This window comes from Xenopus tropicalis, chromosome 4, assembly GCF_000004195.4.
Source record: "Xenopus tropicalis strain Nigerian chromosome 4, UCB_Xtro_10.0, whole genome shotgun sequence".
Classification (NCBI taxonomy): domain Eukaryota; kingdom Metazoa; phylum Chordata; class Amphibia; order Anura; family Pipidae; genus Xenopus; species Xenopus tropicalis.
Genome location: NC_030680.2, coordinates 67,146,775 through 67,171,311, shown reverse-complemented (window position 1 = coordinate 67,171,311; position 24,537 = coordinate 67,146,775). Strand labels below are relative to the sequence as shown.

Below are 24,537 nucleotides of genomic sequence, written 5' to 3'. Positions count from 1 at the left end.
TCAAAGGTTAGACTGCTCTGGGCTCAAAACAACCTTTTTTAATGAGTAATTTTTTGTTTGACTTTTTTTTTGGGTCTAATCTGCAGTGTTCATTTAGCTTTGGGTTTTTTGTGCTGACTTGCTGCAAATGGGATCCCTGATTAAAGTTTTTCTCCTGTGCTGTGCCACCCTGGAAATCTATGGAACAGGTGAGAGATACAGTACAACACTTTAAATGAAATGGAACAGGCTTAAGCCCATTGTAGAGCTGTAAAACTTATACTGACTATAGTGTGTATAAGTCATAAGTGAATTTTTTCGTCAGGCATGGATTCACAGTGAATTTCCGCATTCCATTGGCGAATTGTTTCAAAAATTCCACAAAAATTCGCTGCAGAAAAATTTGTCATGCATCAAAAAAAGGGATTTCTTTACTTACCATACAATCCTTTTCTCTCTAGTCCTATGGGGGACACAGGAACCATGGAGTTAAATCCCCTCCCATCAGGAGGTAGGACACTTTTAACAGAACTGAATCCTCCTCCCATATATAACGCCCTTCTCCTACCAGGTACTCAGTTATATACCAAGAACCAAGCAAAATGTCAACAATAAACCGAACTTTATTAACTTGGCTGAGAAGATATCTCCCTTGTTTTCTGGGAAGGGAGGTCCCGTGTCCCCCATAGGACTAGAGAGAAAAGGATCTGACGGTAAGTAAAGAAATCCATTTTTCTCATACATCCTGGGGGACACAGGAACCATGGGGACATACCAAAGCCCAGGGAGGGAGAAAACAGAGAACTCAGGTATTGCTAATGCAACCCATTTAAAGTACTACAGATTGTAAAACTTTACTCCCAAAAGCCGCCTGAGCGGAGGCAAAGGTATCAAAATGGTAAAAGTATGTGCAGAGGCCCAAGTTGCCTCCCTGCACAACATTTCAGCAGACGCCATGTTCCTGCAAGCCCATGAAGCACTATGAAGTAGAATGGGCCGTAATACGAAATAGAGGCGGTCTTTGGAGGGAAATATATGCCCGACCTACCGTCTCCTTAATCCATCTGGCGATTGTGGCCTTAGACGCTGGTAGTCCTTTTCTGCTGCCAGACGGATGACAAAGAGGGAATTAGACTTGCGACATCCAGGTTGTGAAGTTTGGTCTCCTTGTCATTCTTTGGAGAACTACAGAAAGAAGGAATCACTATTTCCTCATTCAAATGAAAAGAGGAAATCACTTTAGGTAAAAAGCATAGCACTATTCTTAGGACTGCCTTTTCCTCGTGAAAAATCAAGCATGGAGAAACACACGACAATGCTCCCAGCTCTGAATCTCTGCGGGCAGAGGAAATCACTACTAAGAAGACGACCTTCCATGTGAGCCATTGTTATTATACGATGGCTTTCGGCATTGGGACTTTAATGCCGAAAGAAAAGTACTGATGTCCCAAGGTGGAACTGGTGATCTCAATGGTGGCGCAATATGTACTACCCCTTGTAGAAAGGTTCTAACATCCTTCTGTAAGGCAAGTCTTGATTGCAGTAATATTGAAAGAGCCGAAACTTGAACCTTCAGGGTATCTAAGCTAAGGCCTTTCTGCAGACCATCCTGCAAGAATTGAAGAACGATAGGGATTTTTGTATGCCCGTATGAAACTCGCCTATCAGAGCACCATTCCATGAAGGTCTTCCAAATTCTATGATATGCCTTAGAACATACGTTCTTTATGGCCTTGATCATTGTTTGCGCCACATCGGAAGAAAATCCTTTTCTCTTCCAAATTAGCTTCTCATCTCATCTCCATGCCATTAAATTGAACATTTTGGAATTGGGATGTAGTATGGGACCTTGATGTAGTAGATCAGGTCGTTGTGGTAACCCCATCGGTGGCTCCATGGAAAGGCTATGAACCTGTCCGTTTTGCGGTTGTAGTGATATGCCATGAGATCTAGGTCAGTTCCCACTCTGTCAGATCCAGGTAATGCCAACTCAGATAATCCACCTCCCAATTTGCCACTCATAGTATGTGGACTGCTGAGATCTGGGAAATTCTTGTCTCTGCCCAGCGGAATATTTTGCTTATCTCGTTTGCTACTGCGAGATTTTTGATCCCGCCTTGTCGGTTTAGGTATGCTACTGCTGTAGCATTGTCCGACTGGATCCTAATGTCGAGACTTGTCAACTGATCCTCCCAATGTATGACTGGGATGTCCCTATGCAGTTTGATTCTTGAACGTGGCACCCCAGCCTGACAGACTGGCATCTGTCGTTATTACTTGCCAGGTTGGTTCTGCTAGAGTGCGCCTTTGAGATAGGTGAGATGGGACTTTCCACCACTGCAGGGATCTCCTTGTCGTGACCCTGAGAGTGATCCTGTAGGAAAGGCACTCATGCCTCTTCCATTCTGATATTATGTTTCATTGTAATAGCCTGAAATGAAACTGTGATATCAGGTCTTGAACCAGTGAGACAAGTCTTTGCACCTTCTCTTCCGGGAGAAACACTTTCCCCTGGAGGGGGACTAGGGATGATTTGTGACTGTTGATCGTCCATCCAAACCTCTGCAGAGTCTGCATGGTTTGTTCTAGGTCCCATCCAAGTATGGAGTTATGCAAACTCCTTGGACTCAGAGGTGGACATGATTTTTGTGAAGATTCGTGGAGCTGATGAAAGCCAGAAGGGCAAGGCAGTAAACTGAAAGTGCTGACCTCGGAAGGCAAAATGAAGGTATATTTGGTGAGGAGAAAATATCAGCACAAGCAAGTATGCATCTTTCATATCTAGGGATGCCAGTAATTCCCCAGGATGACTGACCGCACCGACTCCATCTTGAAGCATCGGTATATTATCCGTTTGTTCAATCATTTGAGATCGAGGAATGGGCAAAACGTCCCTGGTAACCCGATGGTAACCCGATGAGATGGTTTCTATCACCCATGGGTCTGTTATGTCCCGTGCCCAAACTCCTGCGAAGTGCCTTAATTTTCTGTTTGTGATTTCTCCGGCCAGTCATGCCAAAGACTGCTTGTCACAGGAAAACTTGGCCATGTCCTTCCTTGATTGCCAAGTGGGTTTTCCCTTAGGACTGTATCTACTCTTGTGGGAAAACTGCCTAGTTGTGGATGAGCCCTTGGAGTTGCGAAATCCTTGACCCCGAAAAAATCTCCTCTTTCCACTTGAGGGATTGTTTTTGGGCTTTGTCTGGGGTAACAGGATTCTCTTGCCCCCAGTAGCTTGCGAGATACTCTTTTCCAATTCTTCACCAAATAAGCGAGAACAATTAAATGGTAAAGAGGTAAGTGATTTTTTTGAACTGAGGTCCACCGACCAGACCAGATCAGACCATTCTTACAGTGCTCTGCCGACCCATGGCATAGCAATGGTAGGGTTGAGAGCTGCGCCTGAGGCAGTAAGTATCCTTAAATGCAGATGTGTCTGGCAAGGCAGTGCTTTTTGAGAGTCGTGACACTGGCGCATCTACGGCAGGAGGGTTACCCCACTTCTCTACTTCTAACTAGGGTAGAGTTTTGTGAAATTCTTAGTGATCTGAAACTTATGTTCAGGAGTATTCCATTCTTCCTGTATGATAGCTTGCAACTAAAAACGGAATGATTGCTAGAAGTTGGAAGTTTACTTAATTAATTACTTCCATAACTTAATTACTTCCATAACTGCCGTGATCAAGTCCTCCTTAGTTGAGTGATCTGCAACAGTAGAGCAATCCTCCCCTTCAGATGGCGAAGGGGAAAATTCACCCTCACTAATCGATTGCCAACAGTGAGTCCTTTAGGGACCCCATGTGGCCACTATCCCGCATAGGTGGCTGACACAGCGAGTACAGCACCCGCTGTCTCAGGTCGCACCCCGGGTGCTGAGGCTATTCCCCAGCCACAGGCTATCCTTGTGTTGGGCCTATCTAAAGGCCTAGGTCAAACCTCCTGACTTTGCAAGGACACAATTAAAACTGAGTACCTGGTGGGAGAAGGGCATTATATATGGGAGGAGGATTCAGTTCTGTTAAAAGTGTCCTGCCTCCTGATGGGAAGGGAATTAACCCCATGGTTCTGGTGTCCCCATGGTTCCTGTGTCCCCCAGGATGTATAAAAATCAAATTGGGCGTGGTTGTGTCAAATTGGGCGTGATTGCGTAAAAAAAACACGAGCGACAAATACGTTTTGCGGATATTCTGCAGTTTTGCAAATTTTCTGGTCATTTTGTGAATTTTACGGCAAAGAGAAATGGGACAGATTTGCTCATCACTAGGAACCAGCTATAACTGGGGCACAGCAGGAAAAGTATGCCGGGAGTGTGTTCAGAAATTAAATAGCTAATGTAGGCAAAGCTGAGTGATATTTTATAGCACAAAATGGTATCATGCTTCTTACAGTATTGCTGGCCATAGAGATCTATCTATATTAGTCCATTTCAGCCACCAATGTATGTGATTGCACTTATTTCTGACCTGCCATCCAGTACTAGTAGTATGGCTATTGATTATTCTTCTGCTGGTCCCTTTTGTGGGCAGCTAGCTCTAATCTCCAGCTAGTCTTCCCATGGTACAGCTAGTTAGATATTCCCCCCTTTTGCCTGCTTATTTATTAAAATTATTAGCAAGTGCACCAATCACTTGAACCCCAGTGTAGGGTGCCTAGTTATAGCACAATATGTTTATATATGTAAGGCATAGTATATTTGCAGAAAAAAGTAACCTCAACTGGAAGCAAAATACAAATGTTCACTTTATTTAACAATGCTTCATATAAGAGAAAGAAGCCAAACCTTTAACATAGTCCATATATATATATGGTCAGACTGGGGTGTGAAGGGCCCATCGGGGTTGCGACCACAGGTGCCCCCACCACAACCCCCACACTGACACGGCATAAACAATCAAATGCTATATATATTTAGCATCTCCTCTTACAAGCAACATTTCTCTCTTGTGCTTTACCCAGATGGACTGCTTACACAATGCTTCAGCCTATTATAGTAGTTACCCTGGGCGCCCATACTACTGCATGTAAATACCCCTTGCTAGCAAATGTTTTTAAACCTTTTTAAAGTTATAATAAAACTAAAAACATTACATTTAGATTGTACACAAGTTATTTAGCATTGACTAATACTAATACAATTATTTAATATACTCGCTTTACTAGTGCCAGACAATAGCATGCCATCTCTGCTGCAACAATTTTGGTCAACTACTAGACCAGGTGTCCCCAACCTTTTTTACCCATGAGCCACATTCAAATGTAAAAAGAGTTGGGGAGCAACACAAGCATGAAAAAAGTTAATGGGGGTGCCAAATAGGGGCTGTGATTGGCTATTTGGTAGCCCCAATGTAGTCTGGCAGCCTACAGGAGAGTTATTGGTAGTACAAATGGTTCAAAGATAATCCCCTGCTTTGAGGCCCCTGGGAGCAAAAGCCTAGAGGTTAGTGAACAACATGTCACTCACGAGCCATTGATTGGGGATAACTGTACTAGATTGTGACAAAGAGCAATTTAATAAAAAGCTATAACCAGTTTCAGCTTTACCACTTTTGATGCACAAAGATTTTACGGAACTTTAATCTTCTCATGTTCTTGAAATTTAATGACCTAAACTTATATTTAGCTCATTACATTTATCCTGCATGCTGCATTTAGACCAAAAGCCGCTGGTGACTACAAAGTATGGGCAGCTACTTGGAAAAACAGTGGGTGTAAAGGGAACAGACAGATCAGTTCATGCTTTTATGGGCGTCCCCTTTGCAAAGCCACCTACTGGACCACTAAGATATGCTGATCCACAGCCCCCGGAGCCATGGAGCTCTGTCAGGGAAGCCACGGCACCTCCATCCATGTAAGTCCCTCTAGCATTGTAGTTTTAGTTATGTTCATAATGTAATGTTATCTTTTAAACTGCTATCTAAATATACAAATTGCTGTAATTTGAATTTTTACCAGTCTGTAAACTTTGTCCAAATAAAGTCAATTTCATGTTGAAAGAACAGAAAATCTGAATGATCACTGCATAGAAGCATCATTGTTAAAGAAAATATAGAAAACAATCATCATTTGCTTTTATTGTAGCAGACTGATCAAAACTGATTGCTGGGGCTCCTCTTCACGTCATTTCTGCCATCTAATTACAATTTTTAGCCAGGAAGATAATTCTCAGTCCATCATGACTGCAGGATTATCTGCCGATATTGCCCCCTAACATACATGCCCAGATGATCAAAATGGTCAAAATCTTCCAAACTGCCTGGCCAAATTTAGGCATGTGTGACTTCTGTTTCCATCTGCTAGACCAGAGGTCGGCAACCCGCGGCTCCAGAGCCGCATGCGGCTCATTTTGGCCTTAGTTACGGCTCCGGTCAGGCTGGTGACTATCATCCTCCGCGGCGAGCAGCGCGCCTGAAAAGCCACTGAAAGACTAGTGACTACTAGTCTTTCAGTGGCTTTTCAGGCGCTGCTCTCCGCGGAGGATGATGTGTGTGCTGCCGCTGGCCGGCAGCCTATCAGAGAGGCCGCCGGACCGCGATGACGTCTTCGCGCCACCAGACTGCCGCTGCGCTGAAGAGGAGGACCGGACTGAAGGAAGGCGCGTGATTCGCTCTCAGGAGGTAAGTCACAGAGCCTGGACTCTGGCACATTATACTGGGGCTGGACTCTGGCACATTATAGGGGGGCCTGGACTCTGGCACATTATACTGGGGCTGGACTCAAGTTTTTTTTTCTTTTCGAAAACGGGTCCAAGTGGCTCTTTATGTCTTAAAGGTTGCAGACCCCTGTGCTAGACCTTGCTCCTCAGCTTGTCTCTTACTGCCTTTGTTTACTTTCCCTTCTCCTTCTAAGCTTAAAGAAGCCTGCCCTTTTCACTCAGCAGCCTCTTCTTTTTAAAACTTTTATTCTTTCTCCTTTCTTAACTGTTTATGCACCCCTTAACTTCTCTCTTGTTTTTCTGCCATGGGTGCCTCTCACTTTTCACAGGATCCTATGGTCATTTTTTCTGCCCAGAGGCTTCTGCCAATCCCGAATGTCATCATGTTTAACTCCAGTGGCTATTAAGTTCTGGACGATGATATTTCATGTTGTGTCATTTACAGTATAGAGTATACTGAAACTTACAGAAGTTACCCAATATATGCCCATGTATCTATGTTTTCTCCGCACGGGCTATGATTTCCTTTTTGCCGTATTCTAATACAAGTCCATGCTTATTATATCAATGCAGTGGTGTAACTGGAATTTTCCAGGTGTATACAAGACAGAGCGATAATAGAAAATATGGCGAAAATGATCAAGGCAAATTTTGTGCTGCCCCCAGTCTCAGAGGATTGCCTGTACCTAAATGTCTTCACTCCAGCAGACAGGGAGGAGAATGCCAAGCTACCTGTAAGTTGTAATTGCTGTAGCGTCATCATCTCCCACATTGCTTTACATAGTAAGTTTAACAGGAAATTAAAAATATAGATCATATATAGCTTTTTATTTCAACTAAGAATATAAAGATAACAATTTTACAAACAATGTAAAATCTGTAAATAATAATGCAAAATAATTCATTAAATGGGCCAAGCTATTTAAAGATATAAGACTGTGTGTATGCGATTGGGTATGTAAACATGTCAAATTGCATCTTTACTGGAACTTGCCATTTGGTATTTTTTTAAACCAGTGTTTTTTGGACTTTTTCAGGTCAAGCCCTCCCTTTGAGGTACAACATTTTCAGCCTTAGCTCGTAACAAGGTTACAGACATATGTAAACATCACTGTATTAGTCATTCAGTCATAGTTCCAGAAACATCTAGGAGAACATACAAGTGTTCACCCCCAAATATCACTGTAACTGGTCTTTTCCCTGGGCTACCTGGATTATCTAGTTCTAGGGGCATTCTACTACGCTGTGTCTCTCTAACTAGTCTTCAGTTTGGGAACCCAACTCATTTAAAAAGTCCAAGTTGGAATATGTGTAGCCATGTGTACAGAGAAAACTGAACTTATATGGTTTGTACAGGTCATGGTGTTCATTCATGGAGGAGGACTGGTTTTAGGATGTGCATCCCTTTATGACGGCTCTGCTTTATGTGCTTATGAAGATGTTGTAATGGTGTCAATGCAATACAGACTCGGACTTTTAGGATTTCTGAGGTAAAGCATGTCCACATTGGTTGTGTGCATAAATCAGTTTTCACTGTGTCTCAACTCATTGTTGGTAAAGCCTTACTCATTTTAGAGAAGGCCTTTCTGATTTTCTCATTTCTCTATTATCACATATTCCTGTTCTTAAAGGAAAATGTAAATCCCTGAGAGTGCCAAGTTGTAGGGCACTCCAGCAATATTGATCACTCACTTGTTACCCTGGGCTAGCCCTTCTCTTAAAAAAAAATGCACATGAGCTTGGTACTGTTTGCTGAGTGTCACACCACCATGTTCTTCCAGTCTCTCAGGTACATGCACTGTGCAGAACTTTTTCTTAAATTTCTTTTATAAGCTTAGTGCTCTACTAGAAGTTGCACAGGGGACACTTGGGAGGAAGAAAGAAAATGAAGGTGCGATCAGGGTTGAACTGGGCTGGTGGGACACACTGGGATAAAAACAGATGGGCCCCACCGACCCAGACCTGATCTAAAACATTGGTGCTTCCCCACTGGTCACAACAAAATTAAGTTTAGGTAAGCATGCTTGGGTGGGGTTTGGGTGGTCGGTCAATGGGGACCCCTGGGTGGTGAAGTGGGTACGATGCTCAGTGGTGCATTTTATAAAGAAAAGGATCGCCTGTGTGGGTTAAGAGGTGAGAGACTAGAATAACTGTTGTTAGGGTGTGCCTAACAACTTGGCACCCTAGCAGGGATTTTACCTTTTTTTTTTCCTTTTACTTTTAAGTGGTGAAGTGATGTTGCTAACAGTGCACTTTAGAGCAGTACTATTATGTTTTATCCTGGCCTTTATATCAAAGCATACCTTTCTCTGTGCCCCAGATGCACTTGGAAAGGGTGTCAGAGAAAGTATTTTCCAGGCAGAACTTTCCATTTTTCAAATTTTTCAAATTTTGAACTGAAGAAGCCACTTGGATAAGTGGTAAAACATTTTCAAGAAGAAAAGTACAGTTGTTTTAGACTTAATACTACATGACCTGGATGAATTAGAATCTTCATAGACAATTGTGCCTTATGTTTGGGAATGCCTTTGCCCAGTTTTAATGTAATTAATGCCAGCTCTGTTGAAGTAAAGTACAGGGCTCCTCAGTGCCATTAGGCCAGCTATGCATTGGTAGTGAACAATAAACTAAGTTATAAAGAACACATCATTTAAAATTAAATGAATAATAATCGCCTGTAATTCTCACTTTGCCCTTGCTCAGTACTAGTGATAAGGAAGCACAAGGAAATTTGGGATTCATGGATCAAGTTGCAGCTCTTCAGTGGGTTCAGGACAACATTAAAGCGTTCGGAGGTGACCCACAGTCCGTCACCATTTTTGGGGAATCCGCAGGTGGACTAAGTGTTTCTGCCCACGTATGTACTTCTTTACAACATGAAACTGAAATTTTTAGAGAAAAATCTCATTTTGTATTTGTTGGATTTCAACATAAAACTGCATTAACCTCTGTAGTTACAGTAATGTGGGGCTATAGAATGTATTAGCAAAACAGATCTGGAATCAAAGAAGAAGAAATGATAACATAATCAGTATGTGCCGTTGCCTTAAGGCTGCGTCCTCATCCACACACAAACATTTTGAGACAAGCACACACAAAATAAACTGTGGTCTGCACAAAGAATTTTGAGCAAAAATACTTGTACTTGGTTCTTATATGAGTACACCAGTTTTTCAAAAGTGTGCACATGGTTTTAAAAAAAAGTGTGCACAAAAGAAATTTTTGTTCACACAGGCAAGAAGAAATTAGGGGAAACATTATCAGTTGTTATGTGTGGGTTGAGTAAAACTCGACCTGTGGGTATTGGCCCAGCCTGCATATCATTATTATAAGTATGTCTGTTCATTAAATGGCTGTAATTATGTGTGGCTTTAAGGTGGCTACACACTAGGTGATCTAATACCATATATGACTGTTTGGTTGTTGTCCCAAAGTACTGACACCATATATGCTGCCATAGTGAGTATGGTCACCATTATATACATCTGTTTATTTAGGCTAACAGACTCAACAATCAGAACAGCAGGAAGTGAAGTGAAGAGAAGCCTCAGCTCCACTTCCTCATCTGCCGATGCACCATACACTGGCAGATATGTTGCACTGGCAGGTTACATTTTCTAAGCTGTCCAACCTGTAAACTGACTGGTATCCATGGTACTTGCAATTCTAGTGTGCATTTATGTCAGCCAGGGGATGAATTTTTTCCTGTAGAAGTAGTTTTAATGGGAAAAAATCATATGTAGGCATGTCTCCCAAAGTGCATGGATCTTCCACTGTGTATTACATGAAAAGCAAATAACTGCTGCTTTGAGGGGAACCCTTCCCATTTTTTTTTATGATTACTTTTTTTTTTATGATTGATTTTTATTGTGTTTTCAATTTATTATGAATAGAACTATAAATAGTATAGCGCTAATTTCTGTCAGTTTGGTTAGGAATATTAAAAATCTGACCTTGTTTAGAATAGACCTTGGACTTTCATGCACAACAGATTAGTCATTAATGAAATTAAGCAATGGTACATTTATCTGATTGAACTGTAAGGGGGACATGGTTTATATTCATATCTTTTTTTTATATTCATCACTTTTTTTTTACATTGTTTTCAGATATTATCTCCCCTATCAAAGAATCTGTTCCACAGAGCCATAGCTGAGAGCGGGGTTGCAGTATTTCCTAATCTGATGGTCCATAAAACTGAAGATATGCATTCTGTTCTAGATGTAAGTTTTCTTCATGGATGAAGTAGATCTAATATGCTTCAAATATAAATAACCCTGTTCTGCTACTGAAGGAAATCCTGCACTGATTTTCTGCATTTTTGTGCTACAGGAGGCCTGTGTCTGCATACTATGGTCCGCTCCCCGCTGCTTCCTACTCCCCCACTTCTTCCTCCCTCTCCCCCCTACGTCCTCCAGCTCCCCCAGCATCCGCCAGCTTCCCCCAGCATACTCCCCAGCGTCGTCCAGCTCCCCCAGGGTCCTCCCCAGCATCCTACAGCTCCCCCCCCCAGTGTCCTCCTGCTTTCTGCGGCTCCACCCCCAGCGTCCTCCTCTGCTTCCCCCCCAGCATCCTCCAGCTCCTCCCCCAGCATCCTCCGTCCTCCGGCTGCATCCTCTTGCTATGTCCCCCGGCTCCCTGCTGCATTCACACTTTTATAAGGTTGCGCCCCGTGCACAACTAATCAAATGTGTAATCAACGTAACGTAATCAAATTACCTTCTGACCACCAATGAAAGGGCCCATAATTCTTTAAAGGGGGCCTGAGCTAAAAAACTGTATCACGCCGGGGTCCCCTTTAAAGTTAGAATCGTTCGGACCTGGGACAACCGTCCCACCTGTGCCCCCCTGATGGCGGCCCTGCTTGCATACATTTAATGTGTCATCCAGAAGCAACGTCACATATTAATGCAGATTGTTTGGTCTCTGACCTGCTAGGGTCCTTGTGACCTTCCTGAGATCTTCCTTTAGCTATTCTTGCCTCAGTGGGCCTCCACCCTACAACTTACCAGTGGCACCATAAAATCAGTCTTGATAACTTTAAGAGATGGAATTTTAAAGCAAAATTGTGCTCTCTGTGCTAGCAGTGCAGGCCCCTGCCTCTTACAGCACCTTTCTCTCACTCTCCCAGCACTGCCTTTGCAGGCTTTCCTTACTGTTAGTTCACAGAGGTGGGGACTCTTCCCCCTACCTGCACAGAAACAACACAGAGGATTGGACAGGTAGTCGCAACCTCCCTACATATATAATTACTATGTAATCAGGGGCATATTTATATATTAGGTACCCAAGGGCCTATGCCAAGGTTGGAAGCTTTAGAAAAAAATAAAAAATCCCCCAGCCACCACCGGAGAGTCTTGTCGAGATCAGGCAACGGAGCTGGGGGGATGAGGTGGTACATGGCCACGGTGTGCGGAAGTGATGTCACTTCCGCTGGCTACGAGGCATATTTAGGTCCGGTACCTAGTGTGGCACCAGACCTAAATACAGCCTTGCATGTACTATATTATTATTACAGAGAACTGCCTTAGTAAATCATATCTTATATTTACAAACAATATGACATGCAAGTACTGTATATGCTGATATTGGCTACATAAAACAGGCAGCAGTCCATTCAGGCACAGTCCACAGGTCTCTGTGCTCACACAGTGGGCAAAGTGCAAAAAAAAAAAAAAAAAATAGCCAATTGTGGCCTTTTTTACCCTTTGTCCAATGTATTCTGGTTTTGCATTTTCAAATTATAGTCAAAACAGCTGAAAATCATTTAATGTGAAAATGATGCTTACCAGGGGCAGGGGGAAGTCTATGATATAAAATAGGCACATTCCTCATAAAAATGTGCATCATCTCATGGTATTTTCACTTACAGTTTTCACAACTCTATGGCTGAATGAATATGCATTTTAAACACATACTAAATAACTTCCTGTGTGTATGGGCTATCCCTGTCAGAAAATGTACATACCTACATATTCACCTATGTATTTCTCTTCTTGAAAGGAAAGCTCACAAAGGCATAAACATTTTCTATTTTTTTTTTTTTGCAGCTGATTTCCAGTAAATCTGGATGTGATTTACCACTTAAACTAAACTGTCTGAAAAATAAAACAGAAGATGAGATTTTGGCAATTATTGTATCCATGGTAAGGGAAAGTATACCCAAACTCTCACACTGGAAGACGTACAAATGGTTAAATCAGGGCATGTGTTAATTCTGTTTATTTTAATTAAACAAGAACATGACATATGAAGATGTAGCTCCTCAGGTGCTGTCAGGGAGACTGCATATCTAAACTGATACTCCCTTACTATCCTGATTTGCTGCAATTTGCTGCAATTTGCTGAGTCAGCTATAAGATGTCTGCATCTTTTTGGACTCTCTTAAAGATGTTGTATTGCATAAAGTACAATCCATCCCATTGGGGTTTTGAAGCAAAAGCCAGGATAATAGCTGATCAGATTCCCAACTACAGACCGGTTTCGCCCTTCTTGGGGCTCATCAGTGTAGTGTAGGGTTTTCTGATCAGCTTAGGTAGAGCCAGGAACCTTTTGACTTGTTTTTGAATCCCCACTCCTGGCTCTACCTAAGCTGATCAGAAAAGCTGTTACCAGAAAATATTGAATAAAATTGTGATGATTTAATGTGTCATATTTATTTCTTATTTTATACTTAATTTGGGACTGCCATTACAAAGATCTGCTTGCTGATATGATTACAATCAGTGGGTCTTCTTCTTGAGACCATGATTGTTGCTATGTAATACACGTCTTTAATGCCACACACATGAAGGAGAAATGTAAAAAAAAGAAACATCTAATTTAACACTGCAGAGTTGTATTGCCTTTCAGCTCTCATTTAAAAAACAAAAGGAGGCTCATATCTCAAAGTATCTTGTCTGCTAAATCCATTATAGAAGGTCCTAATGTACTTTATCTAGGGTGGAGACATGAAAAGATAAAGTTGGATGGTTACAAATAAAGAGCACAGTATATGCAACTCTTAAAGGCGCAGTTAAATCATATGTAGAATTAATATATGTTATAATACAAGAGGAATATATAGGTGGTATAACAATCTTTAACAAAGCACACCTAAGTCAAAGAAGAGGTGATGATGCCTCAAGGAGAAACTCACTCTAAGCATCTGACTGAGGAGTACTTCTGAGCTACACAAATCTTAAACAGTTGATTATCCCTTCTTCTGGCCATGCACCACTGTAAATTAACCATGCAATATATGTATTAATTGTTCTGTTTTTTTATTATTATTTTGCCTTTATAGGGATTCATAATCTTACCTGCCTGTGTAGATGGCATGTTCCTTCCCAAGCCTGCAGAAGAAATCTTAGCTGCAAAGGAAAGCAATCCGGTCCCCTTTATGATTGGCGTTAATAACCATGAGTTTAGTTGGGTGATTCCTATGGTAAGCATATTTATATCAGTCAGTCATTTATAATAAAGATTATAAAACAAACCACAGATGAACACAGTGAAATTAATAATACTATGTTATAAAGCAGTGCTGTCCAACTGGTGGCCCACTGCTACCTTTGTGTAAGCTTTAAATGGTATCAGTACCATCAGATTAACTGGTCTCTGCATTGTTTACACCTCAGATTCAAGCCTGTATTGTTTTCACCTGTGAAGGCACTGTATTGTTCACCCCCGTTAGATCCTGTATTGTATACACCTGTGAGACCTCAGACTGTAGGCGCCCACATTGTTCCCATGTTCACACCTCAGACAGACTGTAGGAGCAGTACTGACATTGTAGTACTCTGTAGTACAGTACAAACCATTCATGTTGGAATGGTGATGATCAGTTACTTGCGTAGTCATGATAGGTTTTCCTGTCTCCTTCCCTACTGCCTGCCCTACAATGCCTGTTACTAGAAAGCACTGTTAATAGAAAGCATTTAAATAATGAAGAAATCCCTGCTTTATAGACTAGTGTTCCATGTTGGAATTAACATAAACAAATGAAATACCATTACATTAAGCCTTACTATAAAGCAATATTCAAATTCAGCAAAGTGAAATGTCATGTTTAATAAACTTACCTTGTGCATTTGCTGACAGTCCCTCAATATCAGTGGCTTCATGAATGGAATGAATAAGAGAGACATTCAGTCACTACTACAGTCTTCTCCTTTATTGGTAAGACTTGCTTTCCAGATGGAAATATGTGGTTTTTTTTTTTTAAAAGAAACTTATTAGGAACATTTGTAACTGAGTGAAAAACAGAAATAGCTTGTATTGAAATAAACACATGGGCAAGATTCGCAGCATGGCACATATTGAAGTGTAACTATCAACCTTACAGCACTGGCACACAGGAATTGGTGTACCAGTGATATAGATTCTGATGCCTGGCGCGTAAAGGCTACATATATGCACCCAAATGCAGGCTCAGGCAGAGATCAAAGTGGGTAAATATCATTCCCTTGGTCCTGTGCTGGCAACTATTTTTATACATACAAACAATAACACGTGTTAAAGTATTTATTGAGTTTGTGCCATTAAGTTGAAACCTAAATGCAGTAGATGCCACAGAGTAGACAGGGGCATTGCTGTCATGAGAGTTGAGAAACCTGCCTCAAGCAGCAGCAGCTCCCAAGAAAAAAACTATTTCCTTTCCCAAAGAAACAGCTTGTCTGACCTGGTCCTGTTGTAGCCATCTTTAGAGCTAATACATAATCTACACAAATATACAATAGGAGTTGCAAGCAAGTGACCAGGCCCTGACTAAGATTCAAAATAGACCCTGCCATTTCAAGTACAGAGAGACCCAAACAGCCACCCACCAACTCACTAAATAGTGACTGTATATGGCACCTTACAGCAGCCCCTCTGACGTTTGCCAGATTCCACAGATAGCCAGTCTGGGCCTGCAGTCATTTTTTTATCCACAGATACAGTAAGTGATGATCTTGCTCTACTAGGTAGATATGAATATCTACCAAAGCACTCATATTGTTTATTTTAGCAATACTTGTTCTGCACCAGCAAATAAAGTAATTCTAAATTGCTTTCAATCTTTATTTTTACAGCGTATAGATTCCAATGCCATTCCTGCCATAATGGAAGAGTACTTTGGGGACACAAGTGATCCGATAGAAGTCAGGGACAATTTTCTGGAACTGGGAGGAGACATGCTATTTCTTATACCTGCCCTCAAGACTGCTAACTATCACCGAGGTTTACTTTTACAGTTTTACATAAATACCAGATAATGGAAGGATACACGAAAGAGATTTGTAGGGCATCACTTCTTATAACTGAGGTGGAAACTTCTATGGCATGTGCCATTAAGCAATCTTCTGAACAGAAGATTTGCTATCGTTAATATACGTTGCACACTGTGCTGATTTCAAAGTAACCTTGCAGCATTCATTGGCGCTCACTGTTGCAGTAGGTGAATTTTATATGTGATTTAGGCACGAATACCATGATCTGTAATGGAGGGATTATAAATGTAATACTCAACTGGTGTAACAGCAGGCAACATGGATAGGGGAACTTTAGTTTTTAGATGGATGGATCAATAGATTGCAGATATAGATGAGATATGGATGGATGGATATATTGATAGATAAATAATGATGGATAATGGATAGATGATAGATTGATAGGCAATATTGTTTTATAGTTAATTTTATTTAGCATGTGGTATGTCTGTGGCACTCTAAGGATTGTCCAAACACATTCACAAACTGGAGGTTATTTACATGATTGAATGCAGTGTGCATATTGCAAAACAAGTCTGCGATAGGTCATTTTTTGTACTTTGTTCAGTGTTCTACTACTGCAGGTCTCTGGCTTTATTTTAGTGTCTCCAACCTGCCCTCTAACTTAAGCATCATTCAGATGGAATGGGCCCCATCCCTAAAGCCTTCCCTATAGCAGGAATTAAGAACAGAGCTTATCTGTGAAACTTCTCTTTTTCACCTAGCACCAGATTATTTTAATCCAGTGCTGGGGCAGAGTGCAGCAATCCCTGGGTGCAAATGTTTAAGTGAGCACTAAGGGGTCCATATACTAACTGATTCTGATTTTAAGCGCTAAAATTTGCACACAAAAAAAAGTTGCTACTTATCTGAGATTTATGGGCTTATCAACTTTCAAGTTTATGAAATCGAGTTTGTTCTTCTAAATTGAATAAACTTGCATATCGGATGCTCACTTATTTACTATAGCACTTGTGCCCCTTCCTTTTATGCATATTAACTTTATATGTGTTTTCCTTTCCAATACCAGGCAAGAAAGATAAACAACAGGATAAACAATAAAGGTCTGATAGAACATTGCTATAAACACTTGTCATTCAGGCCCCGGTGATCGTCACATTTCATTTTAGAAAACACAATGTACTGAAAAATATCTTGTTTAAAACAGAAAACCTCTATAATGAGGGCATTCCACAATTGTTTAATAAAAACTTAAAGTAAGATCATACCAGTTGACAATTGGGACAGGATCTCCAGCCCACTGCTAAACTATCACTACAGGGACACGGTAATGGGAAACCAAAAGATTTTGAAAGATATTGATATGCAGTGATAGGTTTGAAATTATTTGATTAATGTAAAATTTAATTGTACCCTGCATGTAATATTGTCATTTGTATTTACTAGATTCAGGGCTTCCTGTTTACTTCTATGAATTTCAACACCGCCCTTCATTGTATGGTGACTCAAAAGGTGATTTTGTTAAAGCCGATCATGGTGATGAAATTTACTTTGTCTTTGGTGGGCCGTTCCTGAGTGGTGATGTAACATTCCAAGGTAGGACAATAAATATATGTTATTATTTTTTAATGTATGAATATCTATATACTGTTATCTATTATATATCTACTAGAATTAGAGTCTCTCATGTAACTTCTCTCTTCACAAGGTGATGGAACAGATGAAGAAGAAGCCCTTAGTAAGAAAATCATGAAATACTGGGCTAACTTCGCTAGAAATGGGTAAGGCGCTACATGCCCTAAAGTTCTCTTATAACGTGTAGCACTTTAGATAGTGCTGTACTATTCACTCTGTCATGGACTCATGCAAATTATTTTAAAAAATGTATGATTTTAATCTCTTAAGACAATATACTATAGATGTGACATTGGTGTATTGAATTAAATTGTCAACAGTTGAGCCAACTAAACCAACTCTATCCTGGCAATGTAGTCTTAATTATCTTAATTATCTGAAAGTTTATTTGAGTAAAGGGGGCAATACATGGGCTGATAAAAGCTGCTGATTTGGCCACTCCAGATTGGGAAAGCAGCTTATTGGCCCATGTATTGGGGCGTGCCCTACTGATATGGGCAAAAACTGGGCAGATATCTATCAGGGAAGTTGCAGGATCCAATCGCTGGCCTGGGAACCAAATGCCTAGCACATAGGTGACATAGGTGATCTGCTACTTTGGCAACCTTGCCAAATGAAAATATCTATTAATACAGTATATGGCCATCTTGTAGCTAGCATATTTTTCTAAGTAACCAAAAACTTTATTCTGTTGATTCCTTTTCCAAATTGATTTATAACTTTTGATCACTGTCACATCTCTACCTTAAGATGCAAATTGGATGCATTATTATTTTTTACAATATGTTGTGCTTCATGTGATAAATGGAAAAAACACTAGCCTTTAGCAATATTTGGAGATTATAGGTCACTGCTTTTATATTCATTTGCAGTAATCCTAATGGATCTGGATTGACAGAATGGCTAAAGTATGATGAAAATGAACATTATCTAGAACTGAACCTGACACAGAAATCCTCTCAAAGACTAAAGGAAGGGAGATTTAAGTTCTGGAACACCCATCCTGAGAAAAGGAATGTGATGGAAAAAAGTGAAGAGCGCGCAGAGCTGTAAACTTTTTGTATAACTTGCTTACATTTACATTTATCCTGTAAATTCACACTATTTTGTCATCTTTGACTTCAAATTGCAAGATTTAGTGAATAAATAAAAAGAAATGTGTATAAAATAAACACAATATAAACTTGGAACCTACATTGGTGTTATTATCATTTGCAAATAGTTTACTGATTCCCCATATGTTGCGCAGACAAAGAACTCACCAAGACCAAATTTCTTAAAAATTCAGCTTTATTCAGGTACAATAGTATGAACCATTTATATTATTGGATACACATAGGACAACAAATAATCTAAATTGGCTGACTAGAGGGCTAATAGGTCTTTATCCTGTTACATATGGTAACGCATTGCACAAGGTATGTATGTTACAAAAAGCCAAAAGGGGTCATTTACAATTAGTGAGGCAGGGTGCAAAGTGCATAAAAAAGGTACAGGCTGCCATGCTTTTCACACTTTGTCTGTCCCATTGTGATTTCCCACAGACCTGCACGTTGGCAATAAATACAGCATTGCATGCATTCAGTAGTTCTATATTTGTAATGGGTAGGCTGGGAAGCATGTGGGTATCCTCTGATCTGCCCCCTTAATTAAGTGTTATTAAGGTGTGAAAGTTACATGTATGGAGCACCAGCTGACACGTAATGCTAAGGAGCCTAACTGCCTATTTAAAGCAATTTCGCAACCCTTAGTGATTGATCAATTGCATCTGGGGCATTTATAAATCACTGGTCATTGTTATATTTGTACACAATTTTAGAAAACATATTTACATTGGAATTTTGTTTAATAGCAACCCAAAGTATTAAGGGCTTATTCTATTTAGTAAACATAGTTAAAAGAATAATAAGAAATATTACAAAAATAATTAGCATTTTTTAAAACTCATGGTTTATAATGTGAAAACTTAATGGAAGTCTATGGGAAAGATTGGAACTGAGTTAGCATATAAACTGAATCTTGCCTAAGTGTGAAAAAAATCAGTTGCATATGTTTTTGGTAAAGATTTTGCTTTTTGGATGATGATGAAACAACAACACTAGTGCAAAATTGAGTTTATAGATAATATACAGTAGATTTGCCATAGGTTATGGGTGTACTATAGTAAATACAATAAATACTGTATGTTTTTTACATTTGGTTTTATCACTGAAACTCCGTGACCTGTGGGTGAGCTGGTAGTCTACTGTCTGATTCCTTAGTTGTTATGAAGTTAGAAGTTATGATTGTTATTCAATCTAAACCTATTGGTTGGGACACCAAAAAAATGATCCTCTCCATGTTTAGGAAAGGCTATTTAATTTTATTTTTTGAAAAAGAAAAAAAGTTTAATTTGTAGATTATTTTAGTAAAAAAAGGAAATATTTTAGTAACTCCAATCTGAATGCTGCTTTGCTGCCCTGGCCTAATTTGGATACTAGTTTCTAACCCTGGGGATGAAAAAGAATCAGCTGAGTTTGGAGAAGTTTGTAACAGTTGCGCAAATCAAACAGTACAAAGATCTGTGTGCAAAGTACACTGAAGCAGCTACACAATATCACCAGGCCAAAGGTGATATTATTTTCATTAGTCATGCCTCATAATTGTAGTGAGAGCTGAGGCTTATTATTCACAGTGTATCAAAAAGTTCACTCTAATATAAAAAAGTCAAAGGCTAGGTAAGGAGGTTATCTCTAAGGGCTTGCAATCACTTGACCATTAAATAAATGGCAATGGCTTAGATGTACAGGCACAGAGACAACAGTCAGGACATTAGTAGACCGGTGCAGGTTAGATGGAAGGCCAAGAACAGATGCTTGCAAGGTACAGACAAGGAAAAGTTTAGCAAATATGGAATCCTTTCTTCATGTGAGATTACAAGACTATATTATGCAGATGCCAGGCTCCTGAAGGGGAACTATAGGAGGAATGTAATAAAAGTCAGCAAAGAAAATCTGCAATGGGAAAAGTTGTCTGTGTGTATACAATTTTTCCTTTGCATGAACTTGATATATGTTTTGTTAACCCATAATGTAACTCTATCCGCTAAAGTAAGAAAGATTACAAATTTTATATAGAAGTTTTATAGCTCCAGTACAGAGTGTAAAGAATAAAATATCTTATGAAAAATGCACTGTGCACCAGTTACTTTGGAATATGGCTTTAATATTACACTCTCTATTACCTCTGGTTACTGTTGTTAACTGTACCTATATACTACAGTATATTGCAGCACTAATTCATTTTATTTTCAGGCGCCTTCCCGAGGGGATACTCTGTGGGTGTCGGTTACAGATAATTAATTACCCAATTTTTCCATTTTCTGCACTTCAACTAACTTCTAACTAACTTTTATTAATTTATTCAGCCATAATTCTGTTTTTGTTACTACACAATGGTAACAATTCTAATTCATACATATTAGTATAAATATTTATCATTACAGTGCTCGCTGCCTTTTATAAATTCTGATAGGCAGAAATTCCAGGAGTAACATTTATTTCATTCTAATTTTTGGCATTTGCATGTTATATTAATTTATCCAATGAAACCATTTTTACAAGGTTGATTGGTGGTTCTTAGTTTTTATTAAAATAAGGTTTATTATACCCCTAGTATCAATTTCTTGTCTTCTTGCTTGGGGAAGTTAAGATATAAAATGTTTTTTTAGAAGTGGTTAGTGCAGATTTGTTACCTGCTCCTGTACCTACATCATTTGCTACAGCACAGTGGTTACAGGCAACAACTTATATATCACGTGTAACGGTTTCAGACAATACTTTGACATAGCATTGGAGTGGACATCTTTGCCAGGAGAATGTATTTGTGTTGGACAAACTTCAGTAAGGTGTAGGCTTCTTTTTCCAAATCTGTATGGAAATACTAGAAGTCTGACTGTTTATCAGTTCAAAATGGGCAACTATCATTAAAATTAGTATTTCTAATAGACCCCTCACTTTGATTAGGGGAAACAAAAGTTTTTTTTTTTTAAATTACCCCCTCAAGCACAAAATTGTACACCTCAAGGGAGCTCCCAGTGCAGGTGGCCATGTTCGAACACATATATACATAATGAGTGAGTGCTCCAGCTGTGTAATGAAAGCTATGCATGCACATAATAAGTGAGCTGGGAGACTCATGCATCTCATCCAAAATGGCCACCACACTGAAGCTCCCTCCTGGTGCAGCTGGCTTAATTCTCACAAGGGGCTTTTAAAAAAATAAAATAAAAATAAAAAACTTTTGTTTTCTGCAACTAAAGTGTTAGCCTGTCCTTTAATCAGTCTGTCCAGTGGAGACTGAAGAGGGACTGGGCAAACTAGGATTTGCAATAACTAGTCCACTGGTAAAAAACTCAAAAGATAAAACTGAATGGTGTGCAATTTCATGGTGGGTATGACACAGGCTGTGTGTCATAATTGCCCACGTATTTGTAGCTGAAAAGTGCAAAGAGATCCCTGTGTTTAATGCATGGTTGATGGCAGGTAGGGTTGTCACCTCGGTGGTTAAATACCTTAAAAATGTCCCTCCTCTGATCCTCCCCTTTCTAGCTCCCATACTCACCAAATCCCCATCTGATTCAATACTTGATGACATGACTTCACCCCCTTTTATGTCGCTACCAGTCCCCTCATGGTCTCACCCTGAGTGCTATAGTCTGTGTAAAAAGGTAGCAACCCTAACGCCAGCCAAAATGTACAGGGCTCCATGCACCTCTGAATTCTGTACCTTGCACCTCAGTCACACTGACAGACACAAAAATTGCATTGATATTAGGCATGATACAGGAGCAACCTTTCATAACGTATGGTGGTTTCCTGAGAATTTTTATGCAAGATGTTGCACCTAGTGCTTTACCTTCAACTAATAATTAGTAATGAGCATAACTGGCCCTTGTTGATTTGCCTAAAATTTCACAAAACCACAATAAACACCCACAAAACCATGGGCAAAATGTTAATGAAATATTAACTAATTTTACATAACCTGTTTAAACTGTGTGGTCTCTGGAATAACTTCAATTTCAGAGTTATCCTATTAGGAAAACATAAATGAATAAGGGAAATTCAGTTATATGTATAAGTAAGTGCAACCTTGTGCTAGAACAGCAGTAGGTGGAAGAAACACTCCCACTGTGAGAATTAATGCTATAGATCTTCTTAGTGATACAGAAAACAACACACAGTTTATTGTTGGCTGACACTTATTTATCAAAGTCAGACTCTGGCTTTAGAAGTTATGTTTTAATACAGACTCATACTAACCTATCTATACACTCACATACAGACTCATACTGACCTATCTATACACTCACATACAGACTCATACTGACCTATCTATACACTCACATACAGACCCATACTGACCTATCTATACACTCACATACAGACCCATACTGACCTATCTATACACTCACATACAGACCCATACTGACCTATCTATACACTCACATACAGACCCATACTGACCTATCTATACACTCACATACAGACTCATACTGACCTATCTATACACTCACATACAGACTCATACTGACCTATCTATACACTCACATACAGACTCATACTGACCTATCTATACACTCACATACAGACTCATACTGACCTATCTATACACTCACATACAGACTCATACTGACCTATCTATACACTCACATACAGACCCATACTGACCTATCTATACACTCACATACAGACCCATACTGACCTATCTATCCACGCACATACAGACCCATACTGACCTATTTATACACTCACATACAGGCCCATACTAACCTATCTGTACAATCACATACAGACCCATACTGACCTATCTATCCACTCACATACAGACCCAAACTGACCTATCTATCTGCTCCCATACAGACCCATACTGACCTATCTATCCACTCACATACAGACCCATACTGACCTATCTATCCACTCACATTGAATGTTATGTTCCTCTAATCTAAAGGGGGGGCCTCTGGTGCACCAATCGTTTTTAAGAGAGAAAAAGAACATCCCCAGGCTTAGGCACCATCGGTTCAGGGACTGCATCAACGAGCCTACACAGTCCCCGATCTGATGGAAAAATCAAACCTGCATGATCGAGATCTGGCCGATTTCAGACCAGATGTCGGTCGGGGAGGCCCGCGGTGTTGGCCAATCATGGGCAGATAAAGGTCTAAAGGACCTTTAGGGTTGCCACCTGTCTAGTTTTAAACCAAACAGTCCGGATTTTGGATGGATTGACTGGGTCAAAACTGCCTGCCTGGTTTTCCACATAAGGAAATCCTGACAGGACTCTCCTTGATTGGCCTGGCAATCAGTCAATTGGCAATCATAGACCCACTCCTAACATCATCAGACCCACCTCTGATGTCACAAGTCCTGCCTCCGTGACATCACTGTCCACTTCCCTGAACAGTTTTCCTGTAAACTAAAGGTGGCAATCCTATTCACAGTAGGGATGTGCAGGTGGACAAAATGTCAACCCACCTGCTGCCAAATAAAACCTTACCCGCCACTACCTTTATCAGGGGTCCTCAAACTTTTCATTTCAAGCAAGGGACCAGTTCATGGTCCCTCAGACTGTTGGGGGGCTGGACTATAGTCCCCGCTCCGTCCTCCCTCTCTCTCCCGGTTCCTCCCTCCTGCTGCCCGCTGAGTCCTCCCTCTTCCAGCTCCTCCCGCTCCGTCCATCCTCCCTCCCGCTGCCCACTGAGTCCTCCCTCTACCAGTCCCTCCCTCCCACTGCCCGCTGAGTCCTCCCTCTCCCAGTCCCTCCCTCCCGCTGCCCGCTGAGTCCTCCCTCTCCCAGTCCCTCCCTCCCGCTGCCTGCTGAGTCCTCCCTCTCCCAGTCCCTCCCTCCAGCTGCCCGCTGAGTCCTCCCTCTCCCAGTCCCTCCCTCCCGCTGCCCGCTGAGTCCTCCCACTTCCAGTTCCTCCCTCCCACTGTCCGCTGAGTCTTCCCTCTTCCAGCTCCACCCTGCTCCGTCTGTCTTCCCTCTCCCCGCTGAGAGGGCCGGGTAAATTACCCTGGGGGATGGATCCAGCCCGCG

The 24,537-nt window shown here is 40.7% G+C and overlaps 1 protein-coding gene across 3 annotated transcripts; it reads left to right on the top strand.

Annotated features, from left to right (window-relative positions):
- Nucleotides 1-68: 68 nt before the first annotated feature.
- Nucleotides 69-18,651, top strand: LOC100493819 (fatty acyl-CoA hydrolase precursor, medium chain). Of its 3 annotated transcripts, none has more exons than XM_002935790.5 (13): nucleotides 69-188; nucleotides 5,632-5,827; nucleotides 7,227-7,365; nucleotides 7,988-8,121; nucleotides 9,335-9,488; nucleotides 10,741-10,854; nucleotides 12,682-12,777; nucleotides 13,917-14,057; nucleotides 14,714-14,791; nucleotides 15,685-15,832; nucleotides 17,269-17,418; nucleotides 17,531-17,603; nucleotides 18,330-18,651. In XM_002935790.5, exons 1-13 carry the CDS (start codon nucleotides 128-130, stop codon nucleotides 18,508-18,510), a joined length of 1,665 nt encoding a protein of 554 aa, XP_002935836.3. In that variant the 5' UTR covers nucleotides 69-127; the 3' UTR covers nucleotides 18,511-18,651. The 3 variants fall into 3 exon arrangements, with proteins under 3 accessions (XP_002935836.3, XP_004913614.2, XP_031756660.1); XM_031900800.1 differs by lacking the exon at nucleotides 69-188 and adding an exon at nucleotides 588-692; XM_004913557.4 differs by lacking the exon at nucleotides 12,682-12,777.
- Nucleotides 18,652-24,537: the final 5,886 nt, after the last annotated feature.